At 42.4% G+C, this 20,798-nt stretch overlaps 1 protein-coding gene across 1 annotated transcript in view; it reads right to left on the reverse strand.

Moving 5' to 3' along the window:
• Positions 1–250: 250 nt before the first annotated feature.
• The window catches only part of REDIC1 (regulator of DNA class I crossover intermediates 1), a 54,632-nt gene continuing 34,084 nt past the window's right edge, over positions 251–20,798 (reverse strand). The window contains exons 8-11 of the mRNA XM_060246077.1: positions 12,505–12,565; positions 6,732–6,789; positions 3,706–3,788; positions 251–1,541 (exon numbers count right to left, since the gene is read on the reverse strand). Coding sequence (XP_060102060.1) covers positions 1,026–1,541; positions 3,706–3,788; positions 6,732–6,789; positions 12,505–12,565 — 718 coding nt within the window. The 3' untranslated portion in view covers positions 251–1,025. The remainder of the gene's footprint in view (positions 1,542–3,705; positions 3,789–6,731; positions 6,790–12,504; positions 12,566–20,798) is intronic.

A 20,798-nucleotide genomic window follows, 5' to 3' on the forward strand; every position in this document is an offset into this window, starting at 1 on the left:
ATCCCCTTGCACAGTTTAAAGAACAACAGTTAATGTTTCTTTTGGCCAAGGCACTTCCTAACAAAATAGGACCATGGGAGGTAGTCGTAAAAGGTCAAGGCCAATTTTCCAAGAAAACCGGATGCTTACTTTCACTATTGTTTGTTGATACAGACTTATGCTGATGTGGCAGTATTGAAGAGAGGATCTGATAGCCCACAGAGGATTTTGGCATCTTAGCAGAGTTAAATTAAAATACAAGGAAAATCAGTAAATGACAACAGGCTTTATTTCATGAATAACAGATAGGAGGTGCTGAATAAAATGAAATAATCTCAACCTTATAAATCTGAAGATTAACATTTAAATAACATAAAAATCACAAGGCGGTGAATTTATTTATATTTTACAAAATGTGTCTGAAAAGCTTTGACAGGAGTTGATGTCACAAACAATTAACAACCATCAAGAAAAGTTAAAAATAATGCAAGCAAGATTAAATAATTCCAGTCATTTCTATATGAACACGTTAACAGCGATATTTGTGGTCAGTGGTTTTAATATAAATACCGAGAAACAATATTGTGTACATTGACAAGGATAAATTGTTCACTACAGAGTTTCCTTTTATTTGTGGATTTCTTGTTTCTTTTACGAGAATGTTTTTTTTAAAATCAGTGTTACGTATGTAGTTTGCAAATGAAAGAACTGAAGCGGTTACACACAATTATACAACACAATATTGGCTGTATTTAAGTTCACTGAAATAGATGGTCACAATTCGTCATCAGCTGAACTCACTGAAAACATGGGGCTTTTATCATGTTTAACTTTGGATTGCATATGTCTGGTTTTGTGATGGATTATAGTTGACGAATACAAGTGGTAAATATATCTATCAAAACTCCCATCTTTGCTATACTAGCAATAAGTATGTAGCATGGCTCAATTATTCTTAGTCACGTTTCCAGGGCTTTCGTTATATTAGTATACCTACACTTATTTTGATATGGTTTCTGAAGTATCCACTCTCAGAAGGCAAGCCTTTAAACTAATGCTGCGCTGCTGGTACTTGAAGGCTGAAACGCAGCTCTGTTGGCTGGGATGTTCTGCCCTCCAGTGGTTTCTATCTTGATCGTGGAAGTGACTATTTCAGCACTATGGACAGAGGAGACCCCTTTTTTGCAGCTGCAGTCTTGTATTATATCACACTGCACTGCTGCATCAGATGTTTCTATTTCGCAAGCACATTTCTCTGTTTGGGATGAAGCATTATGCCTTGCTTTAGAATTCACATGCTTGTTTTTAAATGATCCATGGGATGTGTTTTGTAGAGGACGAACAATGTCATCTTTCCTTAGATCAACAGCTGGCTTTACCAGGGGATTAATGTTGGCTTTGTCCATAGTTACAGAGTTATGAAGAACGAAGGGCATGTCCCTTGAGTGGCAGTTGCACCGTGACTTTTGGTTTCCAAAAATTGCAAGTGGGTTTCCATTATTTCTTGAAATATAATTTGCATAACAGGATGACAGGCTTCCATCTTGATCGTCCTCTGTTGACTGCCAAAACAGATAGTTGTTAATGTTCCTTTCTCTATGAATGAACCGCTACAATTGTTACTTTCAAATAGGAATCATTTTTGCTAGTCATATAGCCTTGCAAAATTCAACCCCCTCACTGGGGGTTGCACAGCAGAGCAGAATTATATGCCTGCTTTGAATTTACAAAGTTGGTCAATGTCCTTACTATTCAGTATTACCATGATTCATTGCAATGGACTGAATTCATATCAGATATTTTAATATATAGGTTTACGTGAGAATGTAACAGCCCTACTGGATCAGAACAGTAGTCTATTTAGTCCAGGTTGTTGTTCCCCACAACAACCAATCAATTGCACTGGAAAGCCAATAGTGCCATGGCTTGTAGCCATTGATGGACCTATCCTCCATGTATCTTTCTTATTTGTGGCCATTGATGGACCTATCCTCCATGTATCTTTCTTATTTGTGGCCACTGATGGACCTATCCTCCATGTATCTTTCTTATTTGTGGCCATTGATGGACCTATCCTCCATGTATCTTTCTTATTTGTGGCCATTGATGGACCTATCCTCCATGTATCTTTCTTATTTGTGGCCACTGATGGACCTATCCTCCATGTATCTTTCTTATTTGTGGCCACTGATGGACCTATCCTCCATGTATCTTTCTTATTTGTGGCCATTGATGGACCTATCCTCCATGTATCTTTCTTATTTGTGGCCATTGATGGACCTATCCTCCATGTATCTTTCTTATTTGTGGCCATTGGTGGACCTATCCTCCATGTATCTTTCTTATTTGTGGCCATTGGTGGACCTATCCTCCATGTATCTTTCTTATTTGTGGCCATTGATGGACCTATCCTCCATGTATCTTTCTTATTTGTGGCCATTGATGGACCTATCCTCCATGTATCTTTCTTATTTGTGGCCATTGATGGACCTGTCCTCCATGTATCTTTCTTATTTGTGGCCATTGGTGGACCTGTCCTCCATGTATCTTTCTTATTTGTGGCCATTGGTGGACCTGTCCTCCATGTATCTTTCTTATTTGTGGCCATTGGTGGACCTGTCCTCCATGTATCTTTCTTATTTGTGGCCATTGGTGGACCTATCCTCCATGTATCTTTCTTATTTGTGGCCATTGGTGGACCTATCCTCCATGTATCTTTCTTATTTGTGGCCATTGGTGGACCTATCCTCCATGTATCTTTCTTATTTGTGGCCATTGGTGGACCTATCCTCCATGTATCTTTCTTATTTGTGGCCATTGGTGGACCTATCCTCCATGTATCTTTCTTATTTGTGGCCATTGGTGGACCTATCCTCCATGTATTTTTTTTAATCTCCTTTTAAAGTCATTTATGTTAATAACCACCATTACTTCCAGTTGAGTGGATTACACTATTTAATTACTCATTGAGAAGTATTTCCTTTTTTTCCCTTGTCCATCAATGGCTGTACCCAAGTTCTAGTATTATGGGAGAGGAAGAAAAATGTGTATAATTTTATAAACTTGTATCATGTCCCAACTGAGCCTTGCCCCCCATCCCCAAACTAAAAAGTTCCAGACTCTTCAGCCTTTCCTCATAGGAACATTTGGCTTTTAAAGACCCATTGTTGGGGTCCGTTGATCTTTGTGGACATTTCATTCAAACTGCAATTCAAGACATGATTCCTTAATAGAAGTTTTTGGATCATGCAAGGGGGTTGCAGAAGACTGGAGACAACAGAAAGGATCCATTCTGCTTGTGGTTTTTTGGACCAACTCATGGGAATTCTTATTAGGGTTTGTAGAATCTTTCGGGATCAAGTGCCGTGTTCTACTGGAGAAAGTTTTCCTTCCAGACGTTTCGTTCTCAGCTGCGGAGAACATCCTCAGTGGCGTTGCAGCTTAGAACGAAACGTCTGGAAGGAAAACTTTCTCCAGTAGAACACAGCACTTGATCCCGAAAGATTCTACAAACCCTAATGATGTTACCAGCCGTGAAAACCTGAAATCTTTGATATCATGGGAATTCTATTTTTGTATGCATTTTTAATGAAGAGTCCTGTACAGAAAAATACTGCATGAAGTAGAAGATTACCTAGCAAGTGAATTCTTTCATGGGCTGTTAGCATTTGATGATGAATTTGTACCAATAAATTCAAAGTAAGGCAGTGTTTGCCTTGGCTTTACCTCATCAGATGTCATGCCAGCACATCTCTCTGTCTGCTCTGGAGAATAACTGGGGGACTGGCTGCTCAGCTGAGATTCATCGTCTGGAGGGGGAAAAAGTCAACCTGCACAAAGAAACTCCAAGCACCAAAAATCTGTCTGAAATAACACTGGCCCTCTGTACAAACAGATATGAAACATGCTCTTTCATGTTAGACTGTTCTCATTCAAAGCCAGAATGGGATTCATTAGGTGGATATCCCACTGGCCTACATAGCCACCAAGTCTAGTTCAAATTCTACAGTAATGCACATCTGGCATGCTGTGAGGAGTGCAGCTGCCCTGGGACATCTTCTTCACAGCAAGGCACCATCTGAACACACCCTAGGCATTTCAGGTTGTCTGATAAAGTGAACACAAAATACAATCATGATTTGGTGAGCATTCTTGTCATACTTTGAGCTGCTCAAAAAGCTCAGCTCATGGTCATAAGCAGGGACTGACTGCTTGGGCTGTTTGGCTGGCTGTGCAACATGACTTGGTTTGATGAGCAAGCCTTCCATATGCCCCTCCTGCATATCTCTCAGCAGCTGCCTGAGGCTGACTACAGAGAAGTAGGGAGGTCTGATGTTTGGCCTGCAAGCAGTTGCAACTGGCAGGCACAGTGTACTCGCCTCTCAAACCCACCCACCAATAGATTCACAGCTTCCTTAGCGAACACACATATAATGGTATCCAGGGCTGGCTCATCCATTAGGCAAACTAGGCATTTGCCTAGGGCGCCGTCAGGGTGGGGGGCACCAAATTTGGCCCTCCCCATGCCCTAGGCAAATCCCTTGTTTGCCTAAGGGCTGCGCTCCCCAGTCTTCTCCACGCTCCCGTCCCCATGCCATTTCAATGCTGGGAAGGGGCAGTGGATCGCTGCGGCTTCCCAGGCAATTTAAACACCCCCTGCCCCCCGTCGATCAACTGATTGGCGGGTAAAATAGAGGCGGAGGCTCATGGCTCCTATGCCGGCCCTCTGGTGTGATCAGTATGAGTGTGGGGTGAGGGCCAGCTGGGGCAGCAGCAGCAGGACGGAACGCTGCCAAAAGAGTAGCTGCGGCCACTGCTGCTGCTGCCTCCTTCCCCTTTCCTTCGATCCAGGAAGGAAGGAGGGAGGAGGCAGCAGCGGCAGTGGCCATGGCCACTCTTTTGGTGACATTCCTTCCTGCTGCTGCTGTGTCAGCTTGTATACATTGAAGCCTACTTTATGGCCTGACCTGTTTATTTACTGTGAACTAACCCTATGCTTTTGCTTCACTAACCTTAGAACTAAAAAGGAATGCGAGAAGTGGCCTGGGGGGGAAGCCAAATGCCAACAGGCGTTTGATGTGTAAAACAACTAGCTGGTTCCCAGGCGTCCAGCAGGAGTGAGCGGAGACATACAAGGCCGTTGCAGGGGAGGAGAGGCCGCTATGTCAATGGGAGATAACAGATAGGCACCCTGGCTCTTCTCAACAGAGAAGCCCCAGTTTTATTGTGGGAAATAAGTTAACCCCCCCATCCTTTGATGTGTATCCATATATGCTCATGCTTGCACCCCTCTCGTTATTAGTGTCAATGAACCTGCGTAGTGAAATGCATTGCTGTAATCAATAAAAGGAAACTTTGTTTTCAACAAAGACAAGCCTGATTATTGTTGAAAGCTTCAATGTCCCTGCGCTGACATGCTGCCCCGGCCAGCCTTCACCCCACACTCATACTGATCGTGCTGGAGAGCTGGCATTGGAGACGCGAGCCTCCGGCGCTATTTTACCCACTGATCAGCTGATCAGCGGGGGGGGGGGGGACTTTAAATTGCCCAGGAAGCTGTGGCGGTCCACCGCCCCTTCCTGGGCATTGCAATGGCATGGGGAAGGGAGGGGGAGGTGACTGGGGAGCCGTGTAGGGACCTCCAGAAGCTGCTGGCCGCAGCCCTCAAGTGGGGCAGGGCATGGTGCCGTGGAGGGGGATGGGTGGGAGGTAAGTCTGTCTGGGGCACCCTGCGCCCTAGGGCCAGCCCTGCTGGTATCCTAATGTATATTTAGGCATCTGCTTGCTCAATGTACATGATTGGTGTGTTGCAAAATCCTTGGAGCAATGAATCAATATGTTGCCACTGGAAACCTGATGTTCATGTTGCATTTACAGCAGGGGTCCTCAAAATGCGGCCCGCTGAGGACGTTTATGCGGCCCGCCGGGTTATGGCAAAAGCAAACCGGAAGTGACGTTCGACCTAAACTCGTGTTAGCAACGCACACTTCCGGCACTGGGCTGAGGCGGTGGAGACAGAGTGTGAGGTGATACCGAGGTGAGGTGAGTTCCCAGGCCGGGGTGTGTGGTGTGGGGAAGGGAGAGAGATGCAGAAGACGGAGAACTGACGGCCCGTGGCCTTGTACAGTAACGGCAGTCCGGCCCTCCAACAGTCTGAGGGACAGTGAACTGGCCCCCTATTTAAAAAGTTTGAGGACCCCTGATTTACAGATTAGCTAGCTATGATATCCTGGTAAACCCTAACATCCTGGTTGTTGCAATATGAAAACTCTCTGGTTTGAGAAGCTCCACTGAATATCGTGGGGAACAGGGATTGAACAGTTATCATTTGTGCAGCAAAACAAAGGTTTAGTTACGGCGTTCATATAGTTAAGCAGTAAAAGTTAAGAGAAATAGAGATCCTTCCTTCGGTTATAAAACAGTGGGAGGGATGGGTTACAAAATCTTGGGGAGTCATGGATTATAGCAGAACCATGTCCCAAAAGTAAGGTTAAGAAGTGGGAAATGATTCAGGGTAAGAAGTAACTGGCATTTCTTTTTGATGCTGGAAACCACGTTAAGGAGCTGGTGTTTGAGGACTGGGACAAAAATTTTATAAATGAAATTTCTAGGAGGGGCTTTTAAAATACATCATACCTAAATGTTAAGACGTTTCCTCTTTATTTTGTTAACTACATCACAAACCAAATAAAAGGTTTGTTTTTCCCTTTTATGCCTCGAAAGGACAATTGCAACATGAAAGCAATACTGACCGTGTTCTCTTGTAGGCTTTGAACTCTGACTATTATCGCTGCAAACTTCCTCGTCCGTCTTTTGGAGAAAATATAGACATTAGTATAGATTCACATACAATACCGTTCTGCATCTACTTCAGTTCTCTTTCTACCGTGGTTAAAAGCATGAGAATAGCTGGCTCACTAGTGAAATGGACTCTGCTTTCCAACAATGCACGTCTTACACTAAGAAGAGGCTACTGGAACTTGGTCTTCCAAGGAACTCCTTCAGCTGAAGCTACAGGTTGTTTGGCTTAAACTCTGCTGTTGGTATGTTCTAGAGAGCGCCTCTAAAGAGCTACACCTGGTGTGAAGACCAAAGGCACATGGCACCTTGCACATTCATAGCCAGTTTGGTGTAATGGTTAAGTGTGCGGACTCTTATCTGGGAGAACCGGGTTTGATTCCCCACTCCTCCACTTGCACCTGCTAGCATGGCCTTGGGTCAGCCATAGCTCTGGCAGAGGTTGTCCTTGAAAGGGCAGCTGCTGTGAGAGCCCTCTCCAGCCCCACCCACCTCACAGGGTGTCTGTTGTGGGGGAGGAAGGGAAAGGAGATTGTGAGCCGCTCTGAGACTCTTCGGAGTGGAGGGCAGGATATAAATCCAATATCTTCATCTACCTCACAGGGTGTCTGTTGTGGGGGAGGAAGGGAAAGGAGATTGTGAGCCGCTGTGAGACTCTTCGGAGTGGAGGACGGGATATAAATCCAATATCTTCATCTACCTCACAGGGTGTCTGTTGTGGGGGGGGGGAGGTAAAGGGGATTGTGAGCCGCTCTGAGACTCTTTGGAGTGGAGGGCGGGATATAAATCCAATATCTTCTTCTTCTTCTTATAGCTTGCTGAGATGAAAAAGATAAAGGCTTTTTAGGCAGGGTTTGAGCATCCCTGTGATGCTGTACTCTGCAGTAGAATTACAGGGCTGTGTTCCACCTTCTGGTTGCTGCCAACGGCCTGTGAGTAGGGATGGGCGTGAACCTTGTCAGGAGCCTCATTCCATGTTGAGCATCGCCAGTTCACGGTCCACAGACTGGAAGTTTGTGCCCATCCTTATCCATGACCCTTCCGGTTGTTTTGGGGGAGTTTGTGGGGCTTGTGTTGGGAAGTGGGGGAAGAAAGAGCAAGAGGGATCATTGAAGTGGCTTGCATTCATTTAAGTTTCCAAGCATTCCTTTTAAATGGCATTTGCAATTGGGCTCAATGGGTTAGTGAAGTCCAAGCAGCACCTGCCTGCAAAAACCATTTAAACCATATATGGCCGAGGACCTGCCTACCTTAGGGACCGCCTCTCCCCATATGATCCCCAGTTCCCAAAACCTTTTAAAAATCCCTGGGCCAAGAGAGGCTAGATTGAAAACAACGAGGGATCAAGCCTTCTCGACAATGGCCCCCCGATGGTGGAATCAACTTCCAGAGGTGGTGCGAGCCCTGCGGGACCTGAATCAGTTTTGCAAGGCTTGCAAAACCTCCCTCTTTCAGCTCGCTTTTAAGACAGACCCCAGCTAAATTGACTTCTAGCCATCTTATATATGTCTGTGAATTGTAGCACCTTAATTACTAACACATAACGACTGTCTTATTTAATTTTAACCTAATTGATAAATGCAATTTAATTGTATTTTAATTTGTTTTATTGTATTGATTGTATTTTATTGAAATCATGGTTGTACCATGTCTGTGAGCCGCCCTGAGACTGCCTTTGGCGGGGGAGGGCGGGATACAAAAATAAATTTATTATTATTATTAAAAAGAATGTCCCCTTTAAATGGCTTTTGCAAGATCTTCCCTCCTTCAATTCTGCTGGCCTCGGGGAGCTGCCGCCAGCAGAGAGGAGGTTCAGTAACCTGAGAGGTCCATGATTCATGTGACCTCATGAACCATGAACCTGGTTTGGGCCCATCCATGCCTGTAAGTCTTCTCCTCACTCTCCACCAATCTGGGATGTTGCTCTGCCCTGGCCTTACCCAGACAAAATAACCTTTCATCTCCTGCCAGAATCATCATCTACCCATTCTCCTACTCTCTCCCGGCTTCTCTCCTCCTGTCTCCATTTCTGCAGTGCCTTATCTTTCTTTTCCTGTACTGTGTTATCTGGAACTCAAATTCATACACTAAAGCAAACAGGGGGGGGGGGGGGGGGAGGAAAGAAAGCTGGAACACTGGCGAATGAGAATAAGGAATGTCTGACCTTCCCAGCTTCTCTGGCTTTTAGATAAAATGAGATAAAGCACTTTATGAAAGCTAATATCCTCGGGAGGTGGTGGGCTCTCCTTCCTTGGCCATCTGATAGCAATGAAGATCCTGTGAATTTAGGGGGAGGTGTTTGTGAGTTTCCTGCATTGTGCAGAAGGTTGGACTACATGACCCTAGAGGTCCCTTCCAACTCTATGATTCTGTGATTGAACTGAGTGCCCTGTTCCCTCTCATCAGTACAGGTTTCATATCTGGTGTAAATCCTTGGGAATTTGCCCACTGAAGGGTGGCAATTAGCCAGTCATCTCTGGGTTAGTAATAGTTTCCTGCTTCATAATTAACTCCCCCTTAGCAGCTGATTCACATATTTCAAAACAAGTCAGCTGCCAGCTTCCTTACCTTCCATGACATTTCTATGTTTACTTCACTCTTACAGGCCAGCTAAGCTCTGGCAGAAATCACTTTGCACAGAACCTTTTATATTTTTATCATCTTGAGGTTAAGCATAGAAATGAGAAATGAAAGGACAAAATGCCTCTATTTTTGACTGTCACAGGTTACACACAGAAAGGGTCAGATCTGCTCTATCCACAGAGCATCACAATTCCACTCCCAGGTGGTAACCCACATAATTGGCCAAGGAAAGCTGTGTGTCATCTATACCAATTAAGCATATATTTGCATAGTTGGTAATTTTGAATGCTACTGGAATTTTGTTTCTGCTAGATTATTTTTTCATTGCTAGAAAAGGAACAAGCAAAGAGCTACACAAAACACAGGAAATTCCGCTCTGCCTCATCTTCTGTATTTCAACGTTGTCAGCTCCCTTCTAAACCCACCTTCTGAGCCATAAAGCTTAGGTTTTAAAAAAAAATCTAAAATTCTCATATTGCTGAATTCTTCAGCTATGTAAGTCCACATATCTATCAACTAAATACACATAGAAATATACATAATTCACAACTCACACTGGGTAATTCCCAGTCTACTTATTGATAGACACCAGGGAATGGAATTTGTTTACTGTAGGCCTCTTCTGCAGATCAATAGAACAACTGTAGCATTGTGCAACTGGCAAAGTACATAGAGCCATCTGGCTGTAATTCTTCACTATGCAAACCCTTCCAGTAATCCCATCCTGTTATCTCAAGTCACCTCATGGCTTCTGGCCTCCTACAGACCTATAAGAATCTTAGGCAAGAAAGGTGATGTTTCATACCCTTCCACTTTTGGCAGCATTGAGCAGGGCCTTCCAAAGAATGACTGTCTCCAGAGGTAAGGAAATGCAAGTGCCACAAGCATAAATGGCTGGTGCTATGGATGCCTCACTTTCTATGGAGGCCCAGGTCACAGCGGCTGCCGGATCTGTCTTCTACCATTTATGGCAGATCAGGGCGCTAGCACCATATCTATCCCCCCAAGACCTGGCTACAGTGACCCATGCAATGGTCACTTCCAAACTAGATTACTGTAACTCTCTCTACTCTGGCTTACTCTTGAAACTGATCTGGAAACTGCAGTGGGTGCAGAATGCGGCAGCTCGCCTGCTGACTGCATCACCTGTACGGGTGAGCATACGGCCGGTGCTCCGTGGCCTGCACTGGCTGCCTATGGAGTACCGGATCCGTTTCAAGGTGTTCTGACTTCTAAAGCCTTATGTGGCCTGGGACCAACATACCTGCGGGACCGTCTCTTCCCATATATGCCCTGGAGGTCGCTTCGCTCGGCCTCCCAAAATCTTCTGACTGTCCTCAGCCCAAGAGATACCCGTCTTACCTCTACCATGGCCAGGTCTTTCTTGGTCCTGGCCCCAACCTGCTGGAATCAGCTCCCTATGGAGATCTGGGCCCTACCCTACCTCTCGTAGGGCCTGTAAAACGGAGCTGTTTCCTCAGGTTTTTGGGTGAGGCGGCGGGCGTCTATTCACTAGATCAGTTGGCCTCCCCTACCGTACTATCCTACTGTGCTGTTTTGCTGCATTGTATTGTTTATACCATCTTGGTCCTGTTGAACTATTCTGTTGGACCGAACATCATAACCAGTTTTTACTGTTATGCTGTTTTATTGTTATGTTGATTTTATTGTGATTTTATTATTCATGTTGTGCTCCGCTCTGAGCCCCTATGGGGAACGGGTAGAATTTAAATAAACAGAATAATAATAATAATAAACCTAAGTCAAGTCTCAACCTTCTGCTCACACTGAGATCTGTCAGCCTGGTTATCTATAGCCAGGACTAGATGCCTCACCAAAATGCAAATGCTGAAAATGTTTCACCACACTGTGCATTTCCTCATCCCATAGCAGGGAATAGCAAATGCACAACACAGTGATAGCCTGTTATTTCCCTCCATAACTACATATTGTGGGCTGAGAAGAAGACATTGACACAGGCAAGTCATTTTTGGAAGAAAACCATGTTCTGTGTTCCAAAGGCAACCTGTGTTACTACATTGGATATTTAAAAAAAAAACACAAATGATGCTATCACCTAAAACAAATGCAATTTTAGGTAGTGATAATTGGTGGAAGAGATGGCGAGGAAAGCATTTCAGTCTAGAAACTTTAAGGATAAGGAGGTACTATCGTTTTTCAAAGCTTTTTCTGAAAAGTTGGTCATATGTTGATGTATCTACAGGCCAAACTGGGAGGGAAGGTAGCATGGTACAGCTCAGTCTTATCAGATCTCCGAAACTAAACAGGGTCAGTACTTAAATGGGAGACCTCCAAGAAAGAACCTGCAGAGGAAAGCAATAGCAAACCATCTCCACTTCTCACTTGCCTTGAAAGCCACTTGCTAGAGTCACCATAAGTCAGCTGCAATTTGACAGCACTTTTGGTAAACACATGGGTCGAACTGTTTATAAAGAGCTGGGTCCAGAAACAGACAGTTCATGACCCTACTTTGAAAAGTTTCCTCCTGCTCATAAACTCTCTGTTAGTGTGTTTATTTCATTCCATGTTTCAGCACAAAATAGGGTTGCCAAGTCCAATTCAAGAAATATCTGGGGACTTTGGGGGAGGAGCCAGGAGACATTGGGGCGGAGCCAAGAGCAAGGATGTGACAAGCATAATTGAACTTCAAGGGAGTTCTGGCCATCACATTTAAAGGGACTGCAGATCTTTTTAAATGCCTTCCTTCCATAGGAAATAATGAAGGATAGGGGCACCTTCTTTTGGGGCTCATAGAATTGGACCCCCTGGTCCAATCTTTTTGAAACTTGGGAGGTATTTTGGGGAGAGGCACTAGATGCTATACTGAAAATTTGGTGCCCCTATCTCAAAAAACAGCCCCCCCAGAGCCCCCGATACCCACAGATCAATTCCCCATCATTCCCTATGGGAATCGTTCATGGAGGTGCATGATGGCTATGGGGGTGGGGCTTCCCCACTGGCCAGTTGGCTGGGGGAGGGGGGAAGCCTGTAAAACCGGGGGATCCCCCTCTGGGACCTGGGGATTGGGAAGCCTAGCACAAAATAATAGCATAGCAGTACATGATAAGCAATATTGAAAATAGGACAAATTGGTCTAAAGCTGCTACAATTTACACATAATACCTCTCGAAGTCCAAAGATATCCAAGTAATTCAGATTCGGTTCTGCCAGGATACCCTTCAGGCTGTAAAATACAGAATAAAAAGGTAACTTCCACTGTTATTTCAGACTCTGATCCCCAAACTGAAGTTTAATTATTAACAGTAATCAATGCTGTTGCTAGACTATTGATGTTGCTGTATTATATGGTAGCTACAAACTATTTAACCCCAGCATTGACCCTAATTAGCAGACATATCATAGAGGTCACTAAATTTTTTATCTCCCTTGAAATCCTGGAGATCTAATATGAGTGGTTCTGATTTGAAAGTGTCAGTTCTGCATGCCATTGTAATTTTGGATGACTTGTGCCAGGAAGATGGACAGATGGAGTGTGACTCTGTTGATTCTCCTGGACCTCTCAGTGGCTTTTGATACCATTGATCATGGTATCCTTCTGGACTGCCTAACTGGACTGGCAGTGGGAGGCCCCATTCTGCAGTGGTTCTGATCCTAACTGGACAGTAGGTTTCAGAAGAAGAAGAAGAAGATATTGGATTTATATCCCGCCCTCCACTCCGGAGAGTCTCAGAGCGGCTCACAATCTCCTTTCCCTTCCTCCCCCACAACAGACACCCTGTGAGGTAGATGAAGATATTGGATTTATATCCCGCCCTCCACTCCGGAGAGTCTCAGAGCGGCTCACAGTCTCCTTTACCTTCCTCCCCCACAACAGACACCCTGTGAGGTGGGTGGGGCTGAGAGGGCTCTCACAGCAGCTGCCCTTTCAAGGACAACTTCTACCAGAGCTATGGCTGACCAAAGGCCATGCTAGCAGGTGCAAGTGGAGGAGTGAGGAATCAAAACCGGTTCTCCCAGATAAGAGTCCGTACACTTAACCACTACACCAAACTGGCTAGTTCTGGGGGACTGCTGCTCAGTCCCTTGGCCTTTGACCCTACAAGGTTGTCACCTACGCTTTTTAACATCTACATGCTTGTCACCTATGTTTTTAAACATCTACATGCAGCCACTGGGTGGGGTCACCCAGAGATGTGGGCTGTGCTATCACCAATATGCAATGACACTCAGTTCTATTTTACACTTCCAGCTGATCTCAAGGAGACTGTAGAAACCCTGCTATGAATGGCCATGAACCCAGAAAATGCAGGTTGGCTTATGGCCGAACACAAACTGAACTGAACCAGGAGGTTTGTTCATTAGCCCAACTGGTTTGTGGTTCATGGCCTCACAAATTTCTTTGACGGGGATCACAGTCCCTTTAAACAGGGTTTGCAAAAAGCATGAAAAACAGCTGTATACTGCTGCTCAGCTGTTTTGGGCTGTCTTTAAAGTTTAAAGGGATTGCACAAGACAGCTCCAAAAACAGCTGCACAGTGGGGAGGTGCTCCTTGCCACTCAGCTGTTTCAGGCTGTCTTGTGCAGTCTCTTTAAACTGGGAGTCTCTTTAAACTCCTGCTTTCTGCTCCATCCACAAACCACCATGAACCTCCATGAACGGCTTTCAAAGTTCATGAAAATTCACGACAGTAAACTTCTATTCACAAACCATGACTGGCAAAATCTATGATGAATTTTCCATTGTGGTTTGGCTCGTGCCAATCTCTAAACCCTGAACCAATGCCTGGAGGCAGTTTTGATGTGGATGCGAATAAACTGAAGCCTAACTCCACCAAGATGGAAGTGCTGCCAGTGGGTGGAAGGTGTGACTCTGGATTTATTTATTTTTTAAATATAATTTAGATTTGTATACTGTCATTCTCTGAATTCAGAAAGCTAAGGATGGGATGCTCCTGGACTCTTAGCCTTGGGTGTCCTTGGACCCAGGCTCACTGCTGGATAAGCAGTGAAAGCTGTGGCCAAGATTGCTTTTTTACAAGCTTTGACTGGTTAGCCAGCTTTACTGGGCAGAAAAGATCTGGTCATTGTGGTGCATGCCCTGGATACAGCTAGCTTAGATTACTACAATCTTCTCTACATAGGGCTGCTCTTGAGAAATGTTCAGAAACTTCAATTGGTGCCAAGCGTTGCAACCAAGGTCATAGCGTCCATATCACTCCAATCTTGACCAATCTACACAATTCAAGGTGCTGGTGTTCTCCTCCAAAGCCCAATCAAAACCCTTATGAACCTGTCTGACTGCCACAGCCATCTCCAGAGGCCTTGCCTTGAGTGCCTCCACCTTCTGACATTGTGGGTGGCAACCTATGAAAAGGTCAACTTTGTCATGGCACCAAAGCTCTGAACTCTCTCCCCAGGGAAATATGTCTGTCCCCTTCTGTTGCCATTTTCTGCCAGTAGGTGAACAACCAATTTTTTTAAAAGTCTCTTTTGTATGTGTTATATGTGTTCGGGAGGGTTTTTTTTAAATGTAATTAATTATTTATGCTTTGAATTGTTAGGTGACTTGATGGCCCTTTTAAGGGAGGAAAGACGGAATACTGTCAATGAAATAAAATGAAAATTGCACAAATAAATAAATAACAGTAGAAGTAAAACAAATAAAATAGTTTGCAAAATGAAAAAAGTGCAACAAGGCCAGAGCTTATTAAATTGTCATATTAAGAAATGGTGGGTCATATATTAGCACTGATCCATTGCCCCAAAATCCATTTGCTTGAATGAGTCAAGTACATTCCCTGTCCGTGTCCTCAAGAGTCATGGCTGTGATTTTGCTTCTCAGTGCTGCCACTTCAACATGAAAATAAATTTAATAAAAGGGATACAGTTAAAGTGAAATGGCAGCATGTGAAGAGCCTTAGTGCTAGAGCTCTCACGTATTCACTCAATATCTGGCTCCAAAATTGTTATTTTTGAGTGAGAAGGCTCTAGTTGGCTCCAAATGAGGTGCTATTGCAGTTCTGGGATAGCAAAAACTACTACAGACAACTGGACCTCTGATATACTGGACTGAGCTACTGACTCACTAATGTTGCTGTGTCGGCCTGGTTGCACCATGGAAGCCCAGCAAGGCTGCAGTGTGGAGTGCAGACCTGCCAGAATTCTGCATGGGGGAGCGGCGGTGGTGTGCGGCCAGGCCCGGGGCGTGGGGTTCTGCTGCCCGAGGCAGAACCCCAATGCGCGCTCTCCCCCAGTTCATTTTTTGCGTGTGCATTGTGCATTCACGTGGCCTGATGATGTTACCCAGAGGTGACATCACGCTGGCACTCAGTGCATCCCTTTAGCAGTGCTGTTTTTTCTTGATTTTAAGGGGTCGGGGGAGCTGTAACAACTTCTACGCACCAGGCTGGACGCATGCTGGATCTGATCTTTGCATCAGGGGTTTCAGTAGATGGGATTACTGCTAAGGCAGTGCCATGTTCAGACCACTTTGCCCTGAAGGCCAGTATGGACATGCCAGCGCGACCCTGTTTAGGTGGCAAGCACATTTTAGCTTGCCCTCAGAGCCAAATGGACCCTATGCAGCTCCAGATGGCTCTGCAGGATCCCTGGCCCCCTGGTGGCTCATTAGATGAACTAGTGGAGACCTCGTATGGTTGGGTCTCCACAGCCATAAATGAGATTGCTCCCTGTGTCCTCCCGTGGTGTCAGAACTTGTAACTTGTAAATTTCACCTACTGTACCCATACAAGCCCAAGCCGAAGAGCTTAGGGGGGGCAGTATGTCAGAACTTGTAACTTGTAAATTTCACCTACTGTACCCATACAAGCCCAAGCCGAAGAGCTTAGGGGGGGCAGTATGTCAGAACTTGTAACTCTGTGTGCTTTGCTTGACTGAACTGACTCCATGATTGTAACTCTGAGTGCCTGACAGCGGTCATTGACCCAGGCCCCTTTGCTATGCAAAATATTTAGAGTAGTAAGACAGGCGGCAGAAAGTCTCTGCTCAATATCCACAGGTGCCCTTTGAAGCCAGGCCGTTTGGCCTTCGCAATAGGGGGGCATCCTCCTTTGCTGATAACGAAGGCTGGGAAGAAGAGACAAGCTCTGTGAGCCCATGTGAATTATCGTTTTATTATGCTTTGCTGTGGGCATAAAATGTAACCAACTGCCCAGACTCGCCATTACTGTTATTTCGTTACTATAGTACTGTTGTTCTTCAATAAAGATCCTAACTTGCAACAAGTATTGGACTCGCTTGAAGTTCCTCCAAGTTCTGACACGTGGTTCCATTCGAAGCTTGTGCCATGGTATACATCAGAATTGCAGCTGATGAAACAGAGACTCAGACGACTAGAGAGGCAGTGGCAGTGTACTCATGATGAAGTGACCAGAACATCCTATATGTCATTTATGAGGACCTATGAGATGGCAGTCAAGGCTGCAAAGAAGGCTTACTTCGTGGATAGGATATGCCTTTGCATCTGCATTTCCATGTGTATAAACCAATTTTTATTTTGCAATATATCGTTATAATACTCTTAAAAATTAATATGCAATTAACACCAATACATTACATTTTTCCCCCTTCCCTCCTCTCCTCCCATCCTTTCAAGACCCCCGCCGGTGTTTACTAAATTTACTAAAAAAAACCCAAGGTAATTCTAATCCTAGAATCTTCATATTAAAATTGTTCTGTCATGTTTCGGAAAATTTTCCATCTGTAATCCCAACAAAAAAATATCTGGAGACCTCTTAACATCATAGCCTAAAATTATTGACATTTCTTTCTGAATCATTTGCCAAAATTGTCTTGCCTTTTCACAAGTCCACCACATATGGTAGAAAGAACCTTCATGTTTTTTACATTTCCAACATCTATCTGACACCTGGTTATTCATTTTTGCCAATTTCTTAGGTGTCATATACCACCTATATAGCATTTTAAAGCAATTTTCTTTGATATTATAACATGTTGATATTCTCATACAGTTCTTCCATAGATACTCCCATGATTCCATCTTTATTTCTTTGTTAAAATTAATTGCCCATTTTATCATTTGAGATTTCACTACTTCATCTTCTGTGGACCATTTCAATAATAATTTGTAAGTTCTTGAAATCAACTTTTCATTGTCCCCCAACAGCATTCTTTCCAATTCTGTTTGTTCTAATCTTATACCTTCATTTTTGATATCCTGTTCTACCAAACTTTAATTTGTTGCAATTGAAACCAATTATATTTATACTGTAGTTCTTCAGCCGATTTTAATTCCACTTTTCCTCCATTTATTTTTTAATAATTGTTTAAATGTTAATCACATCTCATCTTCAGTATCTAATGATAGCTTTATTACTTCCGTTGGCACAATCCATAATGGCTTTCTCTCATCTCCATATTTTTTATATTTTGACCAGGTATTTAACAAGTTTCTTCTTATATAGTGATGTGAAAAAACCCATCCATCTTGTTTTTCCCATAATACATATAAGCATGCCAACCAAAAACATTTCCATGACCTTCTAGAACCAATAATTTCTTATTTAATAATGTTATCCATTCTTTAATCCACACCAAACATACTGCATCATGGTATAATTTTAAATTCAGCAATTGAAAACCTCCCCTTTCTTTTGCATCAGTTAAAATTTTCATTTTAATTCTTGTGTTTTTCCCGGCCCATACAAATTCTGAGACCTTCCTTTGCCATTTACTAAATTGTTTATTGTCCTTCACAATTGGAATTGTTTGAAATAGGAACATCATTCTTGGTAGAACATTCATCTTGATTGCAGCAATTCTGCCCAGCATAGACAAGTTCAATTTATTCCATTTAATTAAATCTTCATCAATTTTATGCCAAAACTTCTCATAATTATTTTTATACAAGTCTATATTTTTAATGGTAATTTCCTCGCCTAAATATTTTACTTTTGCCGCAACTTCACATTCTGTTACCCTTTGTAATTCTTCCTGTTGGCTCTTTGTCATATTTTTACACAAAATTTTTTATTTTTCTTTATTTACATAGAAACCAGCCAATTCTCCATATTCTTGTATCTTACGAAGCAGGAATGGTGTTACATATATGGGATTTTCATTGATAAACATTACATCGTCAGAATGTATAACTTATAAGAAAAGCCTTTTAATTTCAGTCCCTCTATTTCCTTATCTTCTTGTATTTGCATAAGCAAAATCTCTAAAGTCATTATAAATATCAATGGAGATAGAGGGCAACCTTGTCTTGTTCCTTTGCTAACTACCATTTTTTCCGTCAAATCTGCATTTTTACAGAGTCTTGCTTGTTGTTCACGATATATTGCCTTAACCATTCTTATAAGATCTTCTCCTAACCCCAATTTCTCCATCACTGCAAACATAAAGTCCCAATTCACATTATCAAAAGCCTTCTTTTGCAAAGAATAATGCCACTTCTTTTTCAGGATGTTTCTCATAATATCTATAACAGTTCTAATATTATCTCTGATTTGTCTCCTGGGAAGAAATCCTGCTTCCTCCTTTTTAATGAAATTATTCAAATGCTGTTTGAGTCATTCTGCTAGTATCCTAGCATATATGTTATAGCCATTGTTAAGTAATGAAATTGGTCTATAGTTTTTAACATTTGTAGTGTCTCTATCTTCTTTCAGTATCAACGAAATTACTGCTTCCTTCCATGTATTTGGTATTTTCCCATCAATCCTTATAATATTCATCAGCTTCTGAAGTTTTGGTACTAACATCTCTACGAGGACTTTATAAAATTTTGCTGTAAAACCGTCTGGACCCGGTGCCTTTCCCATTTTCATTGAATTTATTGCAGCTTCAACTTCAGTTTTTTCAATTGGTTCATTTAAGACCTTTTCCATATTTTCTATTAAGGGTTTTACTTGAATTTTCTGTAAATATGCATCTATTTTTCTTTTCTCCACCTTTTGACCTTGAAATCTTAGCATAGTATTTATAAAATTCCTTTTTAATTCCTTCTTGGTCAACAATTTCTTTGCCTCCCAATACAATTTTATTAATAAATTTATTTCCCCTTTTTTTTCATTTGCCATGCCAAGTATTTTCCAGGTTTATTTGCTCCTTCAAAGGATTTCTGTTGCAGTCTCTTAAGATTCCATTCTGCCTCTTTGTTTAACAAATGTCTCAGTTGATTCTGCAATATTGTAATCTCCCTTATTATCTTCTTTTTTCCCGGTCTTTTTTTAAGTTCCTTTTGTTTGTTTTTCCAATCTTTTTTTGAATGTCCAGCATTTGTTTCTCTTTGGCTCTCTTATCTTTGTTGTTCATTGTAATTAAAATACCTCTCATTACTGCTTTGTACGCATCCCACACAGTTTGGAATTGAATGTCCTCCTTTTCATTTATCTGAAAGAAAGCTTTAGTTTCTTTTTCTAGAAACACCACTATCTCTGTTTTCTGTAACAAATCTTCATTTATTCTCCATCTCCTAGTCTTTTTCACACTTTTTGCCAACCATATCAATGGATTGTGGTCAGTCCCAACTTTAGGAAGAATCTCTATTTTTTTCGTCATAAGCCCAAGATCTTTTTTAGTCCATAGCATATCAATTCTTGAGGAAGAGTTATGCCTAGCTGAAAAGAAAGAATAATCACGCACTTTAGGATTAAACTTCCTCCATATATCTTCCAAATTTTCTTGTTTCACTAAATCAAAAAATGACTTTGGTAATTTCCCCTCATTACTTCTTTTTCCTGATCTATCCAAAGTATTTATAATTGTTCAATTGAAGTCTCCCATTACCATTATTTGTTCATAAGTCACTTGGTCTAATTGTTGCCCAATATCTTTAAAGAAAGAGTCTTTTGCCCCGTTTGGGGCATACAGTCCCAATAACAACGTCTTTTTGTCATTCAACATCACTTCCACAGCTAAATATCTTCCATCATCGTCCTTAAAAATCAATTTTGGATCTAATTCTTGTTTGATATAGAAAATCACTCCCCTTTTTTTCTCCTTAGCCAATGAAAAAAATTCTTCACCCAATTGTTTGTTCCATAAAAAATTATAATCCGCTTGTTTAATATGTACTTCTTGTAAACAAATTATACTACATTTTTGTTTCTTGATCCAATGAAATGTAGCCTTTCTTTTTTGCAGTGAATTTAGACCATTTACGTTCCAAGATATTAATTTGTAATCCATAGTGATTCTTCTTTTTATTCTGTATTCCCAAAACCCCTATTTTCTTTTAAAAACCTCCTCAGTTCTTGTACATTTGTAATTGTAATCCTCTTTCCTCCATATTCAAAACTTAGACCTGCTGGCAATATCCATCTGTATCTCACTTCCTTCTCCCACAGCTTGTCAGTTAGTTTTTTATACAATCTTCTGTCATTTATAATCTTTCTTGGCAACTCTTTCATGATTCTTACTCTGCTTTCATCAACTTCCAATGTTTTTCAGATTGTTTACTTAAGATCTTT

This window comes from Heteronotia binoei, chromosome 8 (assembly GCF_032191835.1).
Source record: "Heteronotia binoei isolate CCM8104 ecotype False Entrance Well chromosome 8, APGP_CSIRO_Hbin_v1, whole genome shotgun sequence".
NCBI lineage: Eukaryota > Metazoa > Chordata > Lepidosauria > Squamata > Gekkonidae > Heteronotia > Heteronotia binoei.